At 37.0% G+C, this 17,363-nt stretch overlaps 1 protein-coding gene and 1 pseudogene across 2 annotated transcripts; one reads left to right on the top strand and one right to left on the bottom strand.

The window, feature by feature from the left end:
* Positions 1 to 8,478: 8,478 nt before the first annotated feature.
* LOC106650296 lies at positions 8,479 to 10,152 on the bottom strand (annotated as a pseudogene).
* A 247-nt stretch (positions 10,153 to 10,399) lies between these two features.
* LOC106650380 (post-GPI attachment to proteins factor 2-like) lies at positions 10,400 to 14,406 on the top strand. 2 transcript variants are annotated; one of them, XM_014368343.2, is made up of 5 exons: positions 10,400 to 11,284; positions 12,245 to 12,602; positions 12,669 to 12,936; positions 13,015 to 13,212; positions 13,284 to 14,406. In XM_014368343.2, exons 2-5 carry the CDS (start codon positions 12,438 to 12,440, stop codon positions 13,415 to 13,417), a joined length of 765 nt encoding a protein of 254 aa, XP_014223829.1. In that variant the 5' UTR covers positions 10,400 to 11,284; positions 12,245 to 12,437; the 3' UTR covers positions 13,418 to 14,406. The 2 variants fall into 2 exon arrangements, with proteins under 2 accessions (XP_014223829.1, XP_014223830.1); XM_014368344.2 differs by lacking the exon at positions 10,400 to 11,284 and adding an exon at positions 11,388 to 12,177.
* Positions 14,407 to 17,363: the final 2,957 nt, after the last annotated feature.

Raw genomic sequence — 17,363 nt, 5'->3', positions numbered from 1 at the left:
AAGCTGCTTGACTCATACTCTTTCTTGCTCTTCGCTCGGAGTACGTATGTTGCGCTGCTGCAGGGCCCCGCAGTGCAGTTTTGCTGTACGGTGCTCGCAGCAGCACAAACAGTACCTCAATGGGCGCAGCACCTCATCGTTTGTGTGTATATGTTCGTGCATGTTGGATAAATGCATAAGCTACGCGCGGCTGTCTGCGTTTTATGAAAAGTATATGCGCGGGGAAAACAATGATGCTGTAAATCAGAGAGATCGAGAAAGAGAAAGATTCGATTCAGGTCATTCGATTAATGAAATTAGGAGTCGGACTGTAGAGGGCCTAGGAGAACGGTGAAAGAGAGAAAGATCAAAGTAGAAAATGTTATGGACGCTCAACGTGAAATGCCCATTCTTTTTTCCCACATATATTTTATGAAATCAAATCGAAAAGATTTAAATCGCTTGGAATAAAAAAAAATGTTTAACTACGCAGCAATTGCTCGGTTATCATTTCATACAAATATACACGTTTATGATCGCGACTTGTGGTGCGTTCGCTTTTAACCGATGCAACGAAGCTCGCCCGACATCAAAATAATTGTACGCACGCATATATACAAACGCTCGTCGTGAGATTCAAGGCCTATGGAAAAACGTGCGCGCACGAGAGAAAGTGATGGGCGTACACAGGCTGAAATAGTTACGGCAATTATGCGAGACCACCCCGCTGCACGATCGCGTCTTTGTAAATATACGATTCGAGCGCCTCAAACGTGCCTAATGAGTTCGCAATATAAATTTTATTTAACATAAAAATTTACTTTGCTTTATCCTTTTAACGAAAAAAAAACCGACTAATAATAATGTGAGAAAATACACGCACGGAAAAGTACGTCTCAAACGGTGGCGGCTGCCAGCTCAGAGCTATGTAAACATTACGCGACGTGCAAATGAGTTTGAAGCACGTATTGCAATAATATCAGAAAGGAAAGCGAAAACTCGAGCCATAATAATGGTACGTCGTTTAAATGTGAAAACGAAATCATAAACTGGTTAAAAGATCATTATTCAAATAGACTTGTGGTCGTGCCGAATGACTGAAAAAAGAATGTTATGTCCAACTAATTTGCAACTCGTAAATGTACAACTGCAAATAATTCGAATGGATTAAAGTCGATCAAAAATATCGTATTGCCGCATTCATAAATGCCTGCGGTGAAATAATAGACGATTAAATGATGATGATTTGTAATGCGATATATACATGACGTAAAGTGAAATTAGTACGACGTTTAAATGTATGCATGAATTATTCATGAATGCGCAGCTGTTCACACGATCGCAGAAATGAAGCTACAATGTGAACACATTATGTCCTTATCTACGGCGTTAGACAAATACAATTTCACGCGTTATCCGTTTGAATCCAATAGAATCCTTATGCGGTACTCTAGTGAACATGAAAAAATGCTGTCATCTTTAAACGTTCGTAATTCGCCGCATAATAAAAATATCTCGATATCTCGACACGCCTATGGCATTTTGGTTCAAAGCCTTGGCAAATATTTCTTGTATCATCGTCGAATTCGCCCTAAGTCAGCTCTGACTTTCCTCTTTGAATGATGCATTGTTACATGGGCGCTTTGACAAAAGACGCCGCTCGCAACCTCGAGAAGCGGGCGAGCCGCGCGCACGCAGTAAAGAGTTTGGAGGAAATGGGCTTGACTGAAACATAATGGCCACGTAAAAGGGCCAAGTCCACACATACACATATATATAAAATCATCAAGGTAGTGAAGGACCACACGCGTCAAGTCGCATCACAATTTGATGTCGAGATTCCACCTGAATGTTATGTAATTTTGGATAATTCCAGTCAGTTGTAGTACTCCTGAGTCTCTAGATACAAAAAAAATTAGCTTTATTATTGTTCCAATAAACAGCCAGATGCGTTGCACCATCGTAATACGTTGTTTCATGCGAGATATTAAGACTAATGCGCGTTCTACGAGTCATTTCTAATGTTACTCGCTCGTGCATGCGGCATATATAGTTTCAGTACGTCTGTCACAAGGTGCAGAATTTCGAGGAATGCGCACGTTGACGAAAATTCTACACGCTGACTGCATTGGGTGCATATATGTTAATGCGAGTAACGCGAAGTTGCCTTTATGACAATTGTCGAGGACTCGCGAAGATTAGACTGACGCGCCGAGTGCACTATAATGCGATAGATTCGAGGACACCTGTGTACGTGCCGCACACACACAGGAGTAACTTGGTGCTGAGGGAGCGAATCGCTTCATTATATGTGTGTGAATTAGCATCCAGCATATATCTCAATAATCGAATCGAGTGCGCACACTTACACACACACACACACACGCATACATATGCATATAACATGAACGTACATGCATGGATTTACACACACATATAGAAGTAGCAGAGCGGCGAGGGCATCGAAATACAATCAGCAAGTTCTCAACGACATTCCAACTGCTGTATATACCTGCTATATGGACAAGCTGCTCTATCTCTCTCTCTCTCGCCAGCCGAGCATAATCACACGCGGAGAATTGCGAAGGGCGACCAATCGCTTCAACTCACGCAGGTAAAACAAAAATATATATAACTTTAAAGTCCAGAGAGTATATGGTCGCGCACGTGTGAGCAAGAAAGAGAGGGAGAGAGGAGCCTGGGTATATACAGCTTGCCAGCTCGAGACACAATCGTGTTTTCTTTCTTTCTCATTCGACAACCACGACGACGACGAGTGAAAAAAAGTCTCCTGCATATATATACAGCCTGACTCATGTGTATATGTGCGTGTGTGTGTGCGCAACTTATATATGATACAAACTTACTACGGCTCGGCCGCGAGTACAACTCGTTGCTGCACTTGCGGCCGAGAGCGTTGATGCTGCTGCTGCCGCCGTCACTGGCTACTGCAGCAACAAACGCAACGAGACGCAACATTCCAAGAAAAGAGAGAGAAAGAGCGAGAAAGAGAGAGGAGAGCGGCCACTCACCTTTTGCAGGCAAAAACGGCTTTACCTCGAGAGACTTGCGCGCGCGTGTGTAATTCTTGCACAGCTGCTGCTGCTTCTTCGCGGCTGCACCGTACTACAGTCTCGGAAGATAATGATGCGCCATGCAAAAACGCATCGTGTAAACTTAATTTTCGGCTAAATAAAAGATGAAACTCAGCTTAAGATTTACACCTATTCTACTATCGGGGTAAAAAAATTATAGTCCCAACTCGAGATCGGGACTACTGCAGGGCACTTACTCACGGTCAAGATAGATAGAATTTAATGGTTCAAATTTTGCATCGAGCTACTTTTAAAATCATTCACCTGTCTTTGAAACTTTATGAATAGGAACGATCAATTTTTACCAATTAATTTTTTCAACGCATTTTCGCAAGGTACTTGTATAATCGTTAAGATATACTCAAGATCAGGAAACGGATATTGTCACAGGGCTGTTGTTTGTGTACGTATGCGTTTGTCTCGGTGCAACCAGCGGCTGCATGTAGTGTACTCAGGTTGCACGTATAGTGCACCAGCGGCGTGCACAGTCACCGAACCCCTTCAATTATCTCTCATCATCCGCGATCTTCCTCTTTCGTTGGCGCTCTCTCCTGCTCTCTTTCTTTCTCTCTCTAACTATACATGTGCGCGCGAGTGGCGCAAGGCGTCCAATCCTTAAAGATTTCCAAAATGTTACACATCGCGGACAGAGACGGCCTTACGCGCGGCTAAAAATATACCACCTCGCAAATGCTTTTACAAGTACTCACTGCTTATATTATATTGTACACGCAGAAAATCTGAATTTCTAAATCGCCATATATACGAATTTGAAAAACGAATCAACCTAGGCAGCTCTGAGCTATTCCACAAAGCAGCATGCTATTATTACACACGTATAAGCAAACGCAACGTACGTACATACGCTTGGTTCGTCGCACGTATGTACATGCATCCGAGTATGTACTTCATGTGCGCCGCATTTGAGAGTAAAGTGTTCGGTGCAACGCGACCATCTCGCAAACGTACACGCGCTTAGCAGCTGTTGCATAGAGAACGAGGGGATAGAAAGAGAGAGAGAAAAAGCTAGGTCACACGAGTTCGATAGTTTGCTTATTTGGCAGGCCTGCATTATTAGTAATAATTTATTACATTATAAACATACACTATGTTGTCTGTGAACAAGTTTGGTAATTTACTATATTGGTACAATTGAGATATTCTAAAATTGCGATATTTCAATTTTTTAAGCTATAATTTGATTTTATCGATATCAATAAAATATATATGAGTAAATTTAATATGGACGGAAAACAAAAAATTGGGCGACGACGAGAAGATATATTTGGAGCTCTCGAATTTGCGTTTTAAAATATTTATCAAAAGTATCATATCAAAAGTGAATACTGAATAGTAAACCTTTCCAATAATCGGGGACTAAAGTCCTCCGCTTTGAACGCGATTCTAATTTTATTTATAACGTAGAAAAATAGTAGGAATAAAGCTGCACAGATTTTAGACCCCAATTTCGATTGGAGCTAGAAAATCTCATGTAAACGTTGGTTTTCTTTCGAGACAAATTTTGAATTTCTTTTTTTTGACGATTTTTTTGTTATCATTATGCACAAATATTAAGCGCATTTTAAATAACTTGAAAATGATAGCGTAAACGTTGTAAAAAATGTTGAACAGTTTTCGGCCACTTCAAATACAGTAATACCTTTAAGCATCTACCACTAGATGGCCAGTACCTTTATCTTTACATCTGCAAGTGGTATAGTAAAAATAACCGTATAAGTAAAATCACGATTTTCAGAGTTGGCAATTATTGACAAGAAAATCACTACCTCTTTCAGTTGCTGCACGAGCTTTAAATTTTCCTTTTCTACAGTGATAGATGCGATCAGGATATTTACCGCCATTTTTGTAAAATAGGAAACCATATAGAGTAAACTAAAAAATAGATTTTCGTTAAAGTAGGTTTCTCAAAATAAATTTTTGAAAAAGGGTCATGCACGGTGCTGAACATTTTAATAAGATTTGAAGACATACGTGATATCAAAACGACACGTTCTTCACATGTATTGATTGTCAAGTAATTAATCGTCATTGCCTTACCGCACTTTACTGTACCTGAAATTACCTCGCGCAAGGATATTGGTACAGATTACGCTCAGTTCATTTATAAAATCAAACTCAGGGCCTAAATATCGGTTCAAATCGTGAGTGATGCAAGGCGGGATTTAGATTTTTTATCACTTGTGCGATTACTTGTCCTACAAGGACGTTACCAAATGTGCACAAGTATATAATTGCGTAATCACAGATATTCAAGATACGTTAACTCGATAATCTTCGATAAACAATGATTAAAACCATGGGAAATGGCGTGTAAATAGGCTGTGATATTATAATCAGACAGTGTCAACAATAACTAGACGAGGGAACTACTTAAACTTGACAGATGCATACTCCTTTCGGAACGGGCACAAACGGGTACCCTCACGATAGCAGCTACAAAAAAAGTCAAAAATCGCTCCTTATCTCTAAAGCTCTTTTTCCGAGATTGAATATCATTCGTTCACGAGATAATATATTGCACAATGCTCTATGATGCTCGACATCATTTCATAAAATCATCCGAAATATTCAGCATGACTTCCATTCGACGATAAAGGAGCAAATTGACCGGGCTAACTATAAATATGCTGATGTACATTTTGTAAATGAAAAATTTTAATATTTACGAAAAAAAATTATCGACTAAGTATATTAAAAAGTAAGTAAATGAAAAATTTGAGATGAACTAAAAATTCTGTGTGGGCAGAATACAAGGTTTCTATATGTATCAATAAATGGTAATCAACAATTATTTAGAAAACAACTCTGCATCGGTAGTGGGTTTCGTGAAAATTAAACAAAAGTGCGTGTATATAGATCTTGATCCAATACACAAAGAAGTTAAAGTGGACGCAATTCATCGATGTCTCGTTATAACTATACAAACAAACAAAAACAAGGAGCACGAAATGACAGCGGTGCAATGCACACAAACGCGGAGCTCCAATGTGTGTGGGTACACTGGAATGCATTTTTAATACGTAGCCTTGCGGTACTTTCACTTGGGTATAAGGATACGTATCCTATATGCATGTGAACACATACACACACACGAGCACGCAGGCATAACTATACATGCACGGGTACGAGAGCGCCTCATCCTTGGCTACTCCATGGGATTTCAATGCCTAGGCATTTTGCATAACTGTAAAATTCAAAGGGTTCGATTTTGCCGTGGTTCGCGTTGGCAAACACACATACCCCCGCGCACGCATACACATGCACGTAACGCAGAAACTGCACGCTTCTATGTATAAATAAAATCGTTGTTCCTACCTGACGATCCGTGAGGCTCGAAACGCTGGGCATGCAGGAGCTGAAGCACGAGGCTGCTCGATCCTTGTTGTTGCAGTCTACTCGGCCAGCCGATCGTCATGGCACTCGCGCAACAACGACTCTCCATGCATAGTAGATGTGTACATGCACATACACAAACACACAAACACACAGACGTATATAAAACACAGGATGGGTAAATATACAACTTCACTGTACGATGCCAAGAGATCCCGTACCACCACGGATCGTCCACATTTTCGCTGCAATGCGCGAGCACGTTATCCTCGTTATGATTTCTATGTGACACCACTTATTCGACGATTATTTGAAACGATGCAACAGAGGCACGAGTCGACGTAGGGATTTGGTTGAAAAAAGTAACGTACCCGTCGATATCGAACGACAAAATTGTTTGAACTTTGGAGCACTCGCGGATTCCTCGCACACCTATTCGATACTTAATAAATGATCGGCGGGCAAAAGTGCAGAGAGTTGTATCGAGGTAGTACACAAAAAGGTATTGGCTATAGGCACGCGCGCGCCAAAGGAAACGCAGAAACTCGCAGTTCTCTGTATTATATTATGTGGTGGCGGGAGGTTTGGCCCGCGCGAGGGGAGAAGAGAGACTGCCGGCGAAAGGTAAGCCGTAAGGTAGAACAACCCAATACCTTTATACATGCACACGACGCGCACACAGACACAATCACAGAGACTCCGGGCACGAGAATCGCGCGGCACCAACGAGCAACAATATTCCTTCCCTTCTTGCTCTTTCTCTCTCTTTCGTGCAGCATATACACGCTATATGGTGCTTTATAAGTTCTACATGCAACTCTTTCGAGTGTGCGTAAACAGACAACACACAGACACGACGATCGCACACAATCGCACGAGAGCAGCTATATGCGTGAGACGCGCGCAAAGAAGGGGCATGATACAGTCCGTGTCGTGCCTACAGATACCGTATATCTCGTGTGTATATATACCTATACCTATAGGTACCCAACCGAACTCGCTTACTCTCTGCGGCCCGATCTTTTATTCTCACGTTGTACTACTGCGTGTGTATAAATGCGACGCGCTTGTATACTTACGCATACACTCGCACGCCGAGCGCACACACGTATTTATGCATACAAGATATAGAGGTGTGCGTGCGTGTGTGCGTGTCAGCGCCGAACGCGATATTTTGTACGTGCGGCCTGCCGTTGAAAATCGTCTATGTTCGAGCTCGTAACCGATAAGCCGAGATTCGGAGTTTCCATGCTGCGCTACGACACTCGCGGAACTCGAAAATTTTGAGAAATGAATGTGTACACGTTGAAATCGGAGTCACTGCTCATTACCTGGTAGGGCTGTAACCTTCGAAGCTCAACAACAACATTGTTATATTCATTTTTTCTTACTTTTTTAACATCATGTCGTGGATGATAAATCACATATTTATATCTTGTGAAATTAACTCGATCGATGATCGCTGATGCATCTTTATGCAATGCAGCAATTATTTAGACATATGAATCTCAATATTGATGAAGCCAAGAACGAGACGATATCTTTGAAAATCTAAATTCTCCTTTATCGTTATTCTTAATTCAGAAGATTGACGATAAACTGTAAAAATAAAGAATTGATTCACATCATTTACGATGCGCGCATTGTTCCGAATGTTCCGATGGTAAAATAATCTCGGTCAGCAAAGTACTGTAGCTACTCCGAAATCACCGCGAGAGGCAGCACTCGACAGCGTCGAAAATATCACGAGCCTTCGTGAGAGTTTTTAAATCAATGAGACAAAAATCTGATTTTATCTCGACTTCTTTCAGCAGCGGGCCCTATCTTTTTCTCAAAATATCACTTGGCATAGATCGATAAAGTGCATTTATCGTAATTTGTTTTTTTAAAAGAGTAAAAAAAAAAAAGGAACCCAAAATGAATAAAGCTCAATGAGGACTGAGAATTAAAAAAATGCTTGAATTTTTGAAATATTTTAAAAGTTTTTTTATTTAAAATAAACAAACACAACTCTTATTTTCTAAATACATTACAACAGCTGTAATAACATTATAAAAATTTCTATTTACAATCGTTTAAATAATCTATTATCGAACCTTCCTCTTTTTATTTTTTCCTGAAAAAGATTTTTTAAATTTAGCTTTTTTGTCCAGATCATTTTCGAAATCGTTATCAGTTTGTCTTTGCTTGCGGCCCATTTTTTTATCGTCAATCAATTGAGATTTTTCATCGACTAATAACTTTTGAGCTGCCATCACATTTTTTAGCAGCTCATAACATCTTCTTTTTTGTGTGGATATAACTCTAATTTTTTTTCTATCATTTTTTCTATATTCAAAAAGAGTTCAACATCATATTGAGATGTGAAGGTAACAGAAAGACCTTCGCGTCCAGCTCTAGCCGTTCTGCCAACTCTATGTATATAATCTTTGCTGTGAGTAGGAACATCAAAATTGATGACTACGTCAACATGTGAAATGTCTAAACCTCTGCTGGCAACGTCTGTTGACACCAAAATTGGTCTATCCTTTGCTCTAAATTTATTTAAAGCAGCAATCCTTTTATTTTGTAGCATTTGTCCATGTAAAGGTACAGCCATGAATCCTAAGGCACACAGAAGTTGAGCAACTCTCGTAGTTCTTTCACAAGTGCAACAAAATTACACTTACACTCTTTGTTTTTTCTTTCTCTTTCTCTGACTGCCATTGAGATAGAAAATATGCCAAGTATACTTCTTTATACTGACCAGGCATGAACATATAGTAATGTTTTAATTTTTCAACAGTTTGATATGTTGTTGACACTTCAACTATTACTGGATCTTTTAATGATGCTCTTTGTAATTTATGAACTTTCTTTGTCATAGTGGCTGAAAATAACATAGTTTTTCTTTCTTGTGGAACAGCTCTTAAGATTGTATTCAATTGCTTTTCAAATTCATTACTTAAAAGTCTATCAGCTTCATCCAATACTAAGTACTTTATAAGTCTGAGGTTAAAACCTTTTGTTGCTTTTAAATGATCAACCAACCGACCAGGTGTAGCAACAATAATATGTGGTTTTCTGTTCAATTTAAGAACTTGCTTTTTTATGTCTTCACCTACAACAACGACAGCTCATCGAAGACCAATTATTGCTCCTACAGCGGTAAACTGTTGAGAAATTTGAACAAGTGCAAAGTACCTTTGTGGATTTTCTAATAATGATTGTACAACAGGCAATGCAAAGGAAGCAGTTTTTCCAGAACTTGTTTCAGCTAAGCCAATAATATATTTACCTTCAATAGCAGGAGGTATTGCTTTTTGTTGAATTAATGAAGGCTGTACCCAATTCAAATCTATTGCAGCTTTCACCATAATATCATTGAGTCCCAAGTCCTTCCAGGTAACTTAATTGGTTGAAGTTACTTCATTCATTGAATTTTCTTCGTTGATTGAATTTTCTTCATTATCCGATGGTTCTTGCACGTCAGACATGATGAGAGATTAGTCACACTGTTTATTTTTATGTAGGACTGATAATATTTATTTCTATACTACACACACGTGTTCGGTGTTGTAAACACGAGGTCGGCAATGCGTGAACTGAAGCGGACAGATATTCTTAGTACACGTTTAGGAATTTAAGCGGGAAATTTAAAACTCTCTTGATTTTCGAAGTTGATAATTTTGAAAAGATTTTGTCTTTTATTTAGAAGTAATTTTAATCTTTTTAAATATTTCATGTTTTCGATATAATTCTTTTTTAAAATAAATAATTGTATAATTTGACCATCGTTTACATGTAGAGTTTATTTGTTTACCATTTACATCATTGAGCATGTGTAGAGTTTGTCCAAGTAAAAATAATTTACTATTTAGACGCTCATGTAGATTTTGGTTGTGTAAAATTAATTACTGCTATTAATCACAATGCTCTATAATTTTTCTGCACATCAATGATGTACCATTTTATGGTGTACAATAATTTTACAAACATAAAGAAAATATTTGTGTAGAATTTGTTTTTGTGCATTTTATTCAATGTGTAAAATTCTGCGGTGTAAAAAGTAAACATAGCAAATTTTGGACGGTGCCAATCCTTTCACGCAGGCGCAATATCTCGGCGCGGATCGTAGTTTCTTCGTTCCCTTGACACGCGCTTTCATAATACTGCGTCTGTCAGTGGCCGTACAGTGGCTGCAGGCGGAGTGTATGAGTGTGTACCTTTGGCCACTGCCTCACACTCGCACACACACACACACACACTCATACGCATCGAGTCAGATAGTGCACAGTCCAGGAGAGAGTGAGAAAGAGATAGAGTGAGTAAGTGCGCGGAGTGCATGTAAAATCGCAGCTGCTGCTGCTGCTACTACTCGCTGCCATCCAGTCAGCGTTCAACACTCGGTGCCTCCTCTGCCGCGGCCTCTCGCAGTGCAGAGCAGCAGCCTGTGCACGACAGGGCCCAGATGTCGCCTCCTCGCAATTCAACGGCGGAGTTTCCCTTAGCCACTGTTACTTAGTCCTGTTGCGTCCAACTGCAGCAGCATCAGCAGCAGCAGTAGTAGCAGAAGCACTGATCTCCGTCACTTTTCTTCACGAAGCTTATTATATATATATATTATATAAAGTTTATGTGCGTTTCATGCGTCTTGTTTTCTTTCGCTGCTGCAGCGCGTCTCGCGTGCGGACGAGTTTACGACTGCACAGTGAAAAGATAAAAGAAACAGTGCGAAAATAGAATTGTGCGTGCGTACGTGATACATATCTACACGCATACATGTACCCTGCAGTGTGCGCGAGTTTCTCTCTTCAGCTAGAATGCAGAAACTTGCAGCCTTTTCGTCGCTTTGTCAGCGCATTTGCAGCTTATAGGTAAGATCATGATTGAAAAAACACACGCTGCTCTCTTGTACTCATATTGGGATTATAATGCATGACATTGACCTTACGTCGTTCTTCTTTGTGTGTTTTCTCTCTCTCTCTCTCATACTCTTTCACTGTCTCTCGACTGTTTTCGTTTCTTCTTTGTCGCAGTGATCACTGAGTCGGATTGTTTACCAATACGACGCTAGCTGTCAAGATGACAGTCGCGCTCGGATTACGCGCTATTAAATTTCTGCCTCCTGGCTTGCGTTTTCCTGCCTCGTCAAGACGAGACGCGGACGAGAAAATGCCGTCTCAGGTCGATGCAATGTTGTATCACGTAACTCCAGCCGTCGTCGCGCGGGTCTGTGCATTTTCTCGCTGTTAAAAATAGCCCCGCCGAGTATTCGCTGAAATATATATCAAGTTTTTGCTCCGCCGAGCTCTCTTGTACATTCATCGCACAATAATGTACAAATACAGGCATGCACCACTTGCTTTGCAGAAATCAATGTCTTCTTATCTTTGCTTATAAAAGCCCTCGCTCTCTCGCTCTTTCTCTTTCATTCAATCTATAACGTTCCATCGATTTTTTGTAGGATTAATTCGCGATGTGCTCGCTAAAATAACAATGATGCTTTATTTGTATCGGCATTAGGTAATACATCGCACGTGTGCGTCCGTGAGTAAGTGTGCCAATATCTAGATTTAAAGTGAAAACTTGATTGCCTCGCGGTTCTAATTGAAATTTCTTTGTATGGCTTCTTTGCTTAAATACTGTTTTATTCTCAATCGTTTCAGTATAGCAATAAACTTTGTTGTTGAATGTTCTTCATTTACTAGGCTCGGTTATCATTGCAATGATTGTATAACAGGCAATCTATTGTAATATTAGTATAGATGTAAGTTGACAGTAAATATTATTTTTATGTATGATATATTAACATGATGGCATTCTTTTACTTACAGATAAACTACTGCAATGCCAAAGTTGCCAATGATTGCTTGAATCAAATTTCAAAGTGCTAAAATGCTAGCTACGTAGAGCATTACACCAATTATTTGAAAAGCTGAGCCAGATATGGTTTTTAATACTGCTTCATTCGTGATAGATTATGTTCCTGAATAATTCTTAAGCTTTTCATACGCAAAAAGCAAAAGAATGGAGGTAAATAATGGTGCTGCTGGAAGAAGTTCCATATACCTTATGGTACCATTTCGCAAATTGTGCATCATCACTGTCTCAATACCCATTGTCACTTTGTTGTTTTGCTTTGTGACAGCTTATATATACCAACAAGATGATATTCACGAAACTCATTGCAGAGTAAGATATTTCATAGTTACATTTACAATTAAATAATATACTATACATAATTTTTTTTTATTTTAGGTGTACAATGTTCTTCCATCAATATCAGCCATTACTGGAGTATCGCCTCAAAGATATTTGTGGCGTGTTAGCATAGCTCTTCACATTGGTCCACGACTTTTAATAGCCAGTGTATATTACTCATTTTATCTTAAAATTCTCAAGTCCATTGAAAATGTGCCTAAAAGGTTGCAAGGATTGAGATTGTTAAATCTCTGCTATTGGCTAAACATTGCAGAACTGGCATCTTTATGTGGAGTTACTTACATTTCCAACAAAGAAAATTATGGTATAAGAACATTTTAAATTTCATTTAATCGTTGATTTTATTTAAATAAAACTTTAAAATGACCATTAAATTTTCCAGCGGTGCATGAAAAAACTTTTATAAGTTTTATGATCACTTCTCTGCTGCATATGTTGGTTGCTGTAAGGTTGGGTCGTCTCGCTACACCAAATGCACAAAGTTTGCAGTACAAACAAGCCCTTTTTTCAACGAGCCTGATAAGCACTGTTGGCCTTATAGTCTTCTTCTTGAAGCATCGGTTATTATGTCATGATTTGGGTAAGATGAAGTTACCTATGAACTTAAATTTTAAATGAATACTAACTGAAATAATCATGTTTCTTCCACAGCATTCAGTTGGTTTTCTCTTTGTGAATATGTGCTAGCTTCAGCCAATTTGGCTTTTCATGCCACAGTAATTTTGGATTTTCCAGTTGATCAACTAGTTGTGGGAAATAACTTACATCTTATCAAGGTGGACTAATTTGTAAAAGATAATTTTCACCATCTTCAGATGATTTTATTTAATCTACTAGATTGCTGCACTTTTGTTTACTTAGAAATGCTTAAAAATAGAAATTATAAAATTATAAAAACTTTTGCCTATAATGAATAAGCTGTTACAAAAACAGATACAGGTGAAAGTCAGGATAATCTTTGGTACTTGATAAATACTAATAAAAGTGATAGCTTTTACCTATCACTTATATATTTATAGCTAAAAGATAAATTCATCATATTTATTTAAAAGAATTTCATATTATTTTGCAAGAGATTGTTATAAAGTATAAGGTAAAAAATTAAAGATACACGGATATCACAAAATTGTATATTCTAGTCGAATTTGTTATTCTAGTCACAAGAATTCTCAAAAGCATCTGTTTTCAAAAAATAGTTTGTTTATTGATCATTGATCTCAAGTTACTCAGGGTTTTAAAAAAAATTAATTAACAATCGTGTATCATATCATGATAGTTGTTGATCAACTTATAGTATTTAAAATTAAATAAAACGAAGCACAAATAATACATAGAATACATAGAAGCTGTTAAAGTATTATAAGAAACTAAAAACTATATTTCGTCTATTGATTTATTCTATTAATTTCGAAATCAAATTCTGATTGATATTATTATTGTTAAATCTTCTCGAATTAGAATTTTTTTGCAAACTTAATAATTATAGCACTGGTGATAAACTTTAAAATCTTAAGTTTCCCATACTCTTTTTAGATGAAAAGAGTTTCTGAACACAGACTCGAGCGTGTATGTAACGTATTGTACTATAGTACTATTTCTTAAATGATAAAATAGATTGAGATCATTTTTATCGTATATGAGCTCAATTGATAAATGAGAATCATAAAGCACTTGAAATTTGGTGATATCATTTTTGCACCTTTTTACATATATAAAGTAATGTAGAAAATTTTGATATGCTTTTAAAAGTTGATCATTTTATTCATTTTTTCAATTTTTTGATGGAGATTATTAATTTTACATTTTCACTACACATTCTAATAAAATAATAGTAAGAAACAATATATAAAATAAAAATACTGTAAATGAGATAACACTTAATACATGATGATTTGTTGATCAAAAATATTCATTTGTTGCTTTGATCAGATATTTTTAAAACTCAGAATGAAGAATTGTTTTGTTTATAAAATCACTACAATGCGTTACACATTTTATTAAAAAAACTTGTTACTTTAATTAAAAGTTGTAAAATGTTAAGAAATTCTAGTTTAGAAATTGTACATTTTATGTAAATTCATATGACTATGTATCTGTAATCAAAAACGCATCGATAACTGTCGAGTACTTTAAAGCGTCAGATTCACGAAATAGGTGCCAAGCGATGCACGAGAGTAAATATAAACGTGTAAGTTAAGTTTTTAATGGAGATTTTTATGGTTTTACCATTTATATATCAAATTAAGCAACAGTTATTACTTTTTTTTTCATTCCAGATGGTACCTAAATTGTAAATCTTGAATTTTCATTTATGCGATTATAAAAGTATATTTTGGTTTTAGAGTATTATGATAAATTCAATTATTCTATTTTATAAAATCTGTATAAAAATTATAATGCTTCCAATTTGTATAGTTTCAAATATATTGCGCTGTGTTAATGCAATTATCAATATTTCTGTAAAAAAGTATTATTATTTGCTTTTAAATGCTTGCAAATTTGTGTTTTGCATAGTAAGGTAGTTTTTTTTAATATATGTGTCACATCGATTTTTTTTCTCGATAATTGGCTTCCATATTAGTTCTAAGAATTTTTGTCTTTCAGCCAAGTATATTAAAATGTAATGTATTATTTTAATTATTAATAATTATTTAGTCGAAAATTGTTTTGTATTGAATATAATGAGCTTTGGAAATAGTGTTTATTATGCTTTACAATGAATGTGAGATAAGTTCAAGCGTCAGAACGTCTAATCGGTATTTATCATCGCTTAAAGCGTAACAATAATGAATATTTTTAGCGAAACAAATGAATAATTTTCATTCCGCACTTATCATGTCGCGCAAAATAGAGTAATCGTTTTCTCGCACGCTTCTTCAGAGCAAAATATTATCAAAGATTTATGGGTAATGTGAAAATGATTAAACGACAATTGATATGAGTTCTCATATGCATTTTGAATGATGTCACCAATTGCATGAATCCAATTGTATGTTAGTGCGTATGCCGATGATACATTTATTGCTATGTGCGTCGTACAAAAAAAAATCATTTAGAAAATTATGCGAATGTTGTAAAGATAGGAGATATACTTTATCTCCAGGTTGTGAATCTTTAAAAAAAGTCTACGAAAACAAAAAAAAAACGTCTATACAGTACAATCACCGAATGAAATGTTATGTTTTTAGCGCGATCTTATACGATATATCACCAAAAGTTTTCAAAGATAAACCGACAGAGAATGAATGGAGATTATATAAGGATACACAATAATAATAATAATAATAAAAATAATATTAATAAAAATAATAATATTGCCTATATGATTCTTTTTTGTGAATTTTTTACCGCGCAGTTATTTTCAATATCTCGATGAATATATTATTATAACGAAAATAGATTGTTTTATGATTATGGAATAAAATCGTGTAATTGTTAAAAACAATCGTTTTACTTTCCTGTAGCTGTCACGAAAAACTTCATCGAATCTATACGTACAAATGTATATTTGTAGCTTACCTTTCAGAATGGAATCGATGAACAATTCAGTCGTCGCCGACGTCGTATCTTCCATGCGTACTCCGAGCCATGACGCAGAGAGCGACGTAGAAACGCGAAACGGATGCTGAGAATACCGCGAATCGGCGCGTATAACTTGACAAGTGTCTAAGTCACGATGTATAATATGCGGCGATATGCTGCAGCATATATATATTGGTCTGATACGAATGCACTCGATGTCCGTCTAGGTATACTCCGGCGCGTTCGGATTCAGACACGTAAACGACGGGAAAATCGTCCAATGAGGCGGCATCGTCGTCTTAGGGTATGCGCTCTGTACATCATTGGGCTTCCGATATGTTTCTCTATCTTCAATAACTCGACGACGAAACTGACGAGCTTTACAAGCTCCTGTCTGTGCGCCGAGCAGCGATGTCACGAGCACACGACATCGCGATACATGTACCTGCCGGGAGCATCCGAGAGAAGATTGTCATACCTTTACCAGATGTTTCGAATAATATGCTTTCTTACAACAACAACAATTGCGATTCAATCAAATTTTCTATACCCTTTTTACAAAGCAAAAATATATATGTAACATTAAATGGCCAACGAAGTTTTGAAAAAAATCAATCACAAAAGATAAATCGAAATAAGTTCTTAAGTTTTTTCATTTTATAGTTTCATAAAAAATTATTTCCAGTTGAAAATTGCAGTTTAAATGTGTTTTGTTAAAACATTTCAACGAAAATAAATGAGATGTGGCCATTGCACTGCTATATAATATTCAACACGAAGAACGAGCTCGATAATCGAGTCAGGCAGTTATTGCAGTGCATCGACTAATATCCATTTAGATCAATTAGATATGAGCAATATGGCAAAGCTGACGCATTTGATAGAAATTTATGATCTTGCGTTGATTTGATTTGTTAACCGATACACTTTCTTCGAAAAATTTAGCCAAGCTAGTCCAGAGCTTGAAATATTTTCTTTGTTAATTTTCAATAAATTTTTCTTAAATTTCATCGGTTTTAATGCTTAGTAATCTAATTTAATAATGATCAATATAAAAGTGATTAATTCACATCGAAGCACTTTTCACAGAGACGATGAGTGAAAATGTACTCGTACATGTCAATGTGTGCAAGAGAAGCAAGTATTTTTCAATACTCGTCTCGCAGCAAAAGATTTTCTCCTCGCCATGCGAATGAATGAAAATACCTG

This window comes from Trichogramma pretiosum, unplaced genomic scaffold (genome assembly GCF_000599845.2).
Source record: "Trichogramma pretiosum strain Unisexual culture from Peru unplaced genomic scaffold, Tpre_2.0 scaffold3, whole genome shotgun sequence".
Taxonomy (NCBI): Eukaryota; Metazoa; Arthropoda; class Insecta; order Hymenoptera; family Trichogrammatidae; genus Trichogramma; species Trichogramma pretiosum.
Note: the sequence above shows the minus strand (reverse complement) of the source record. Positions and strands in the feature narration are given on the sequence as shown.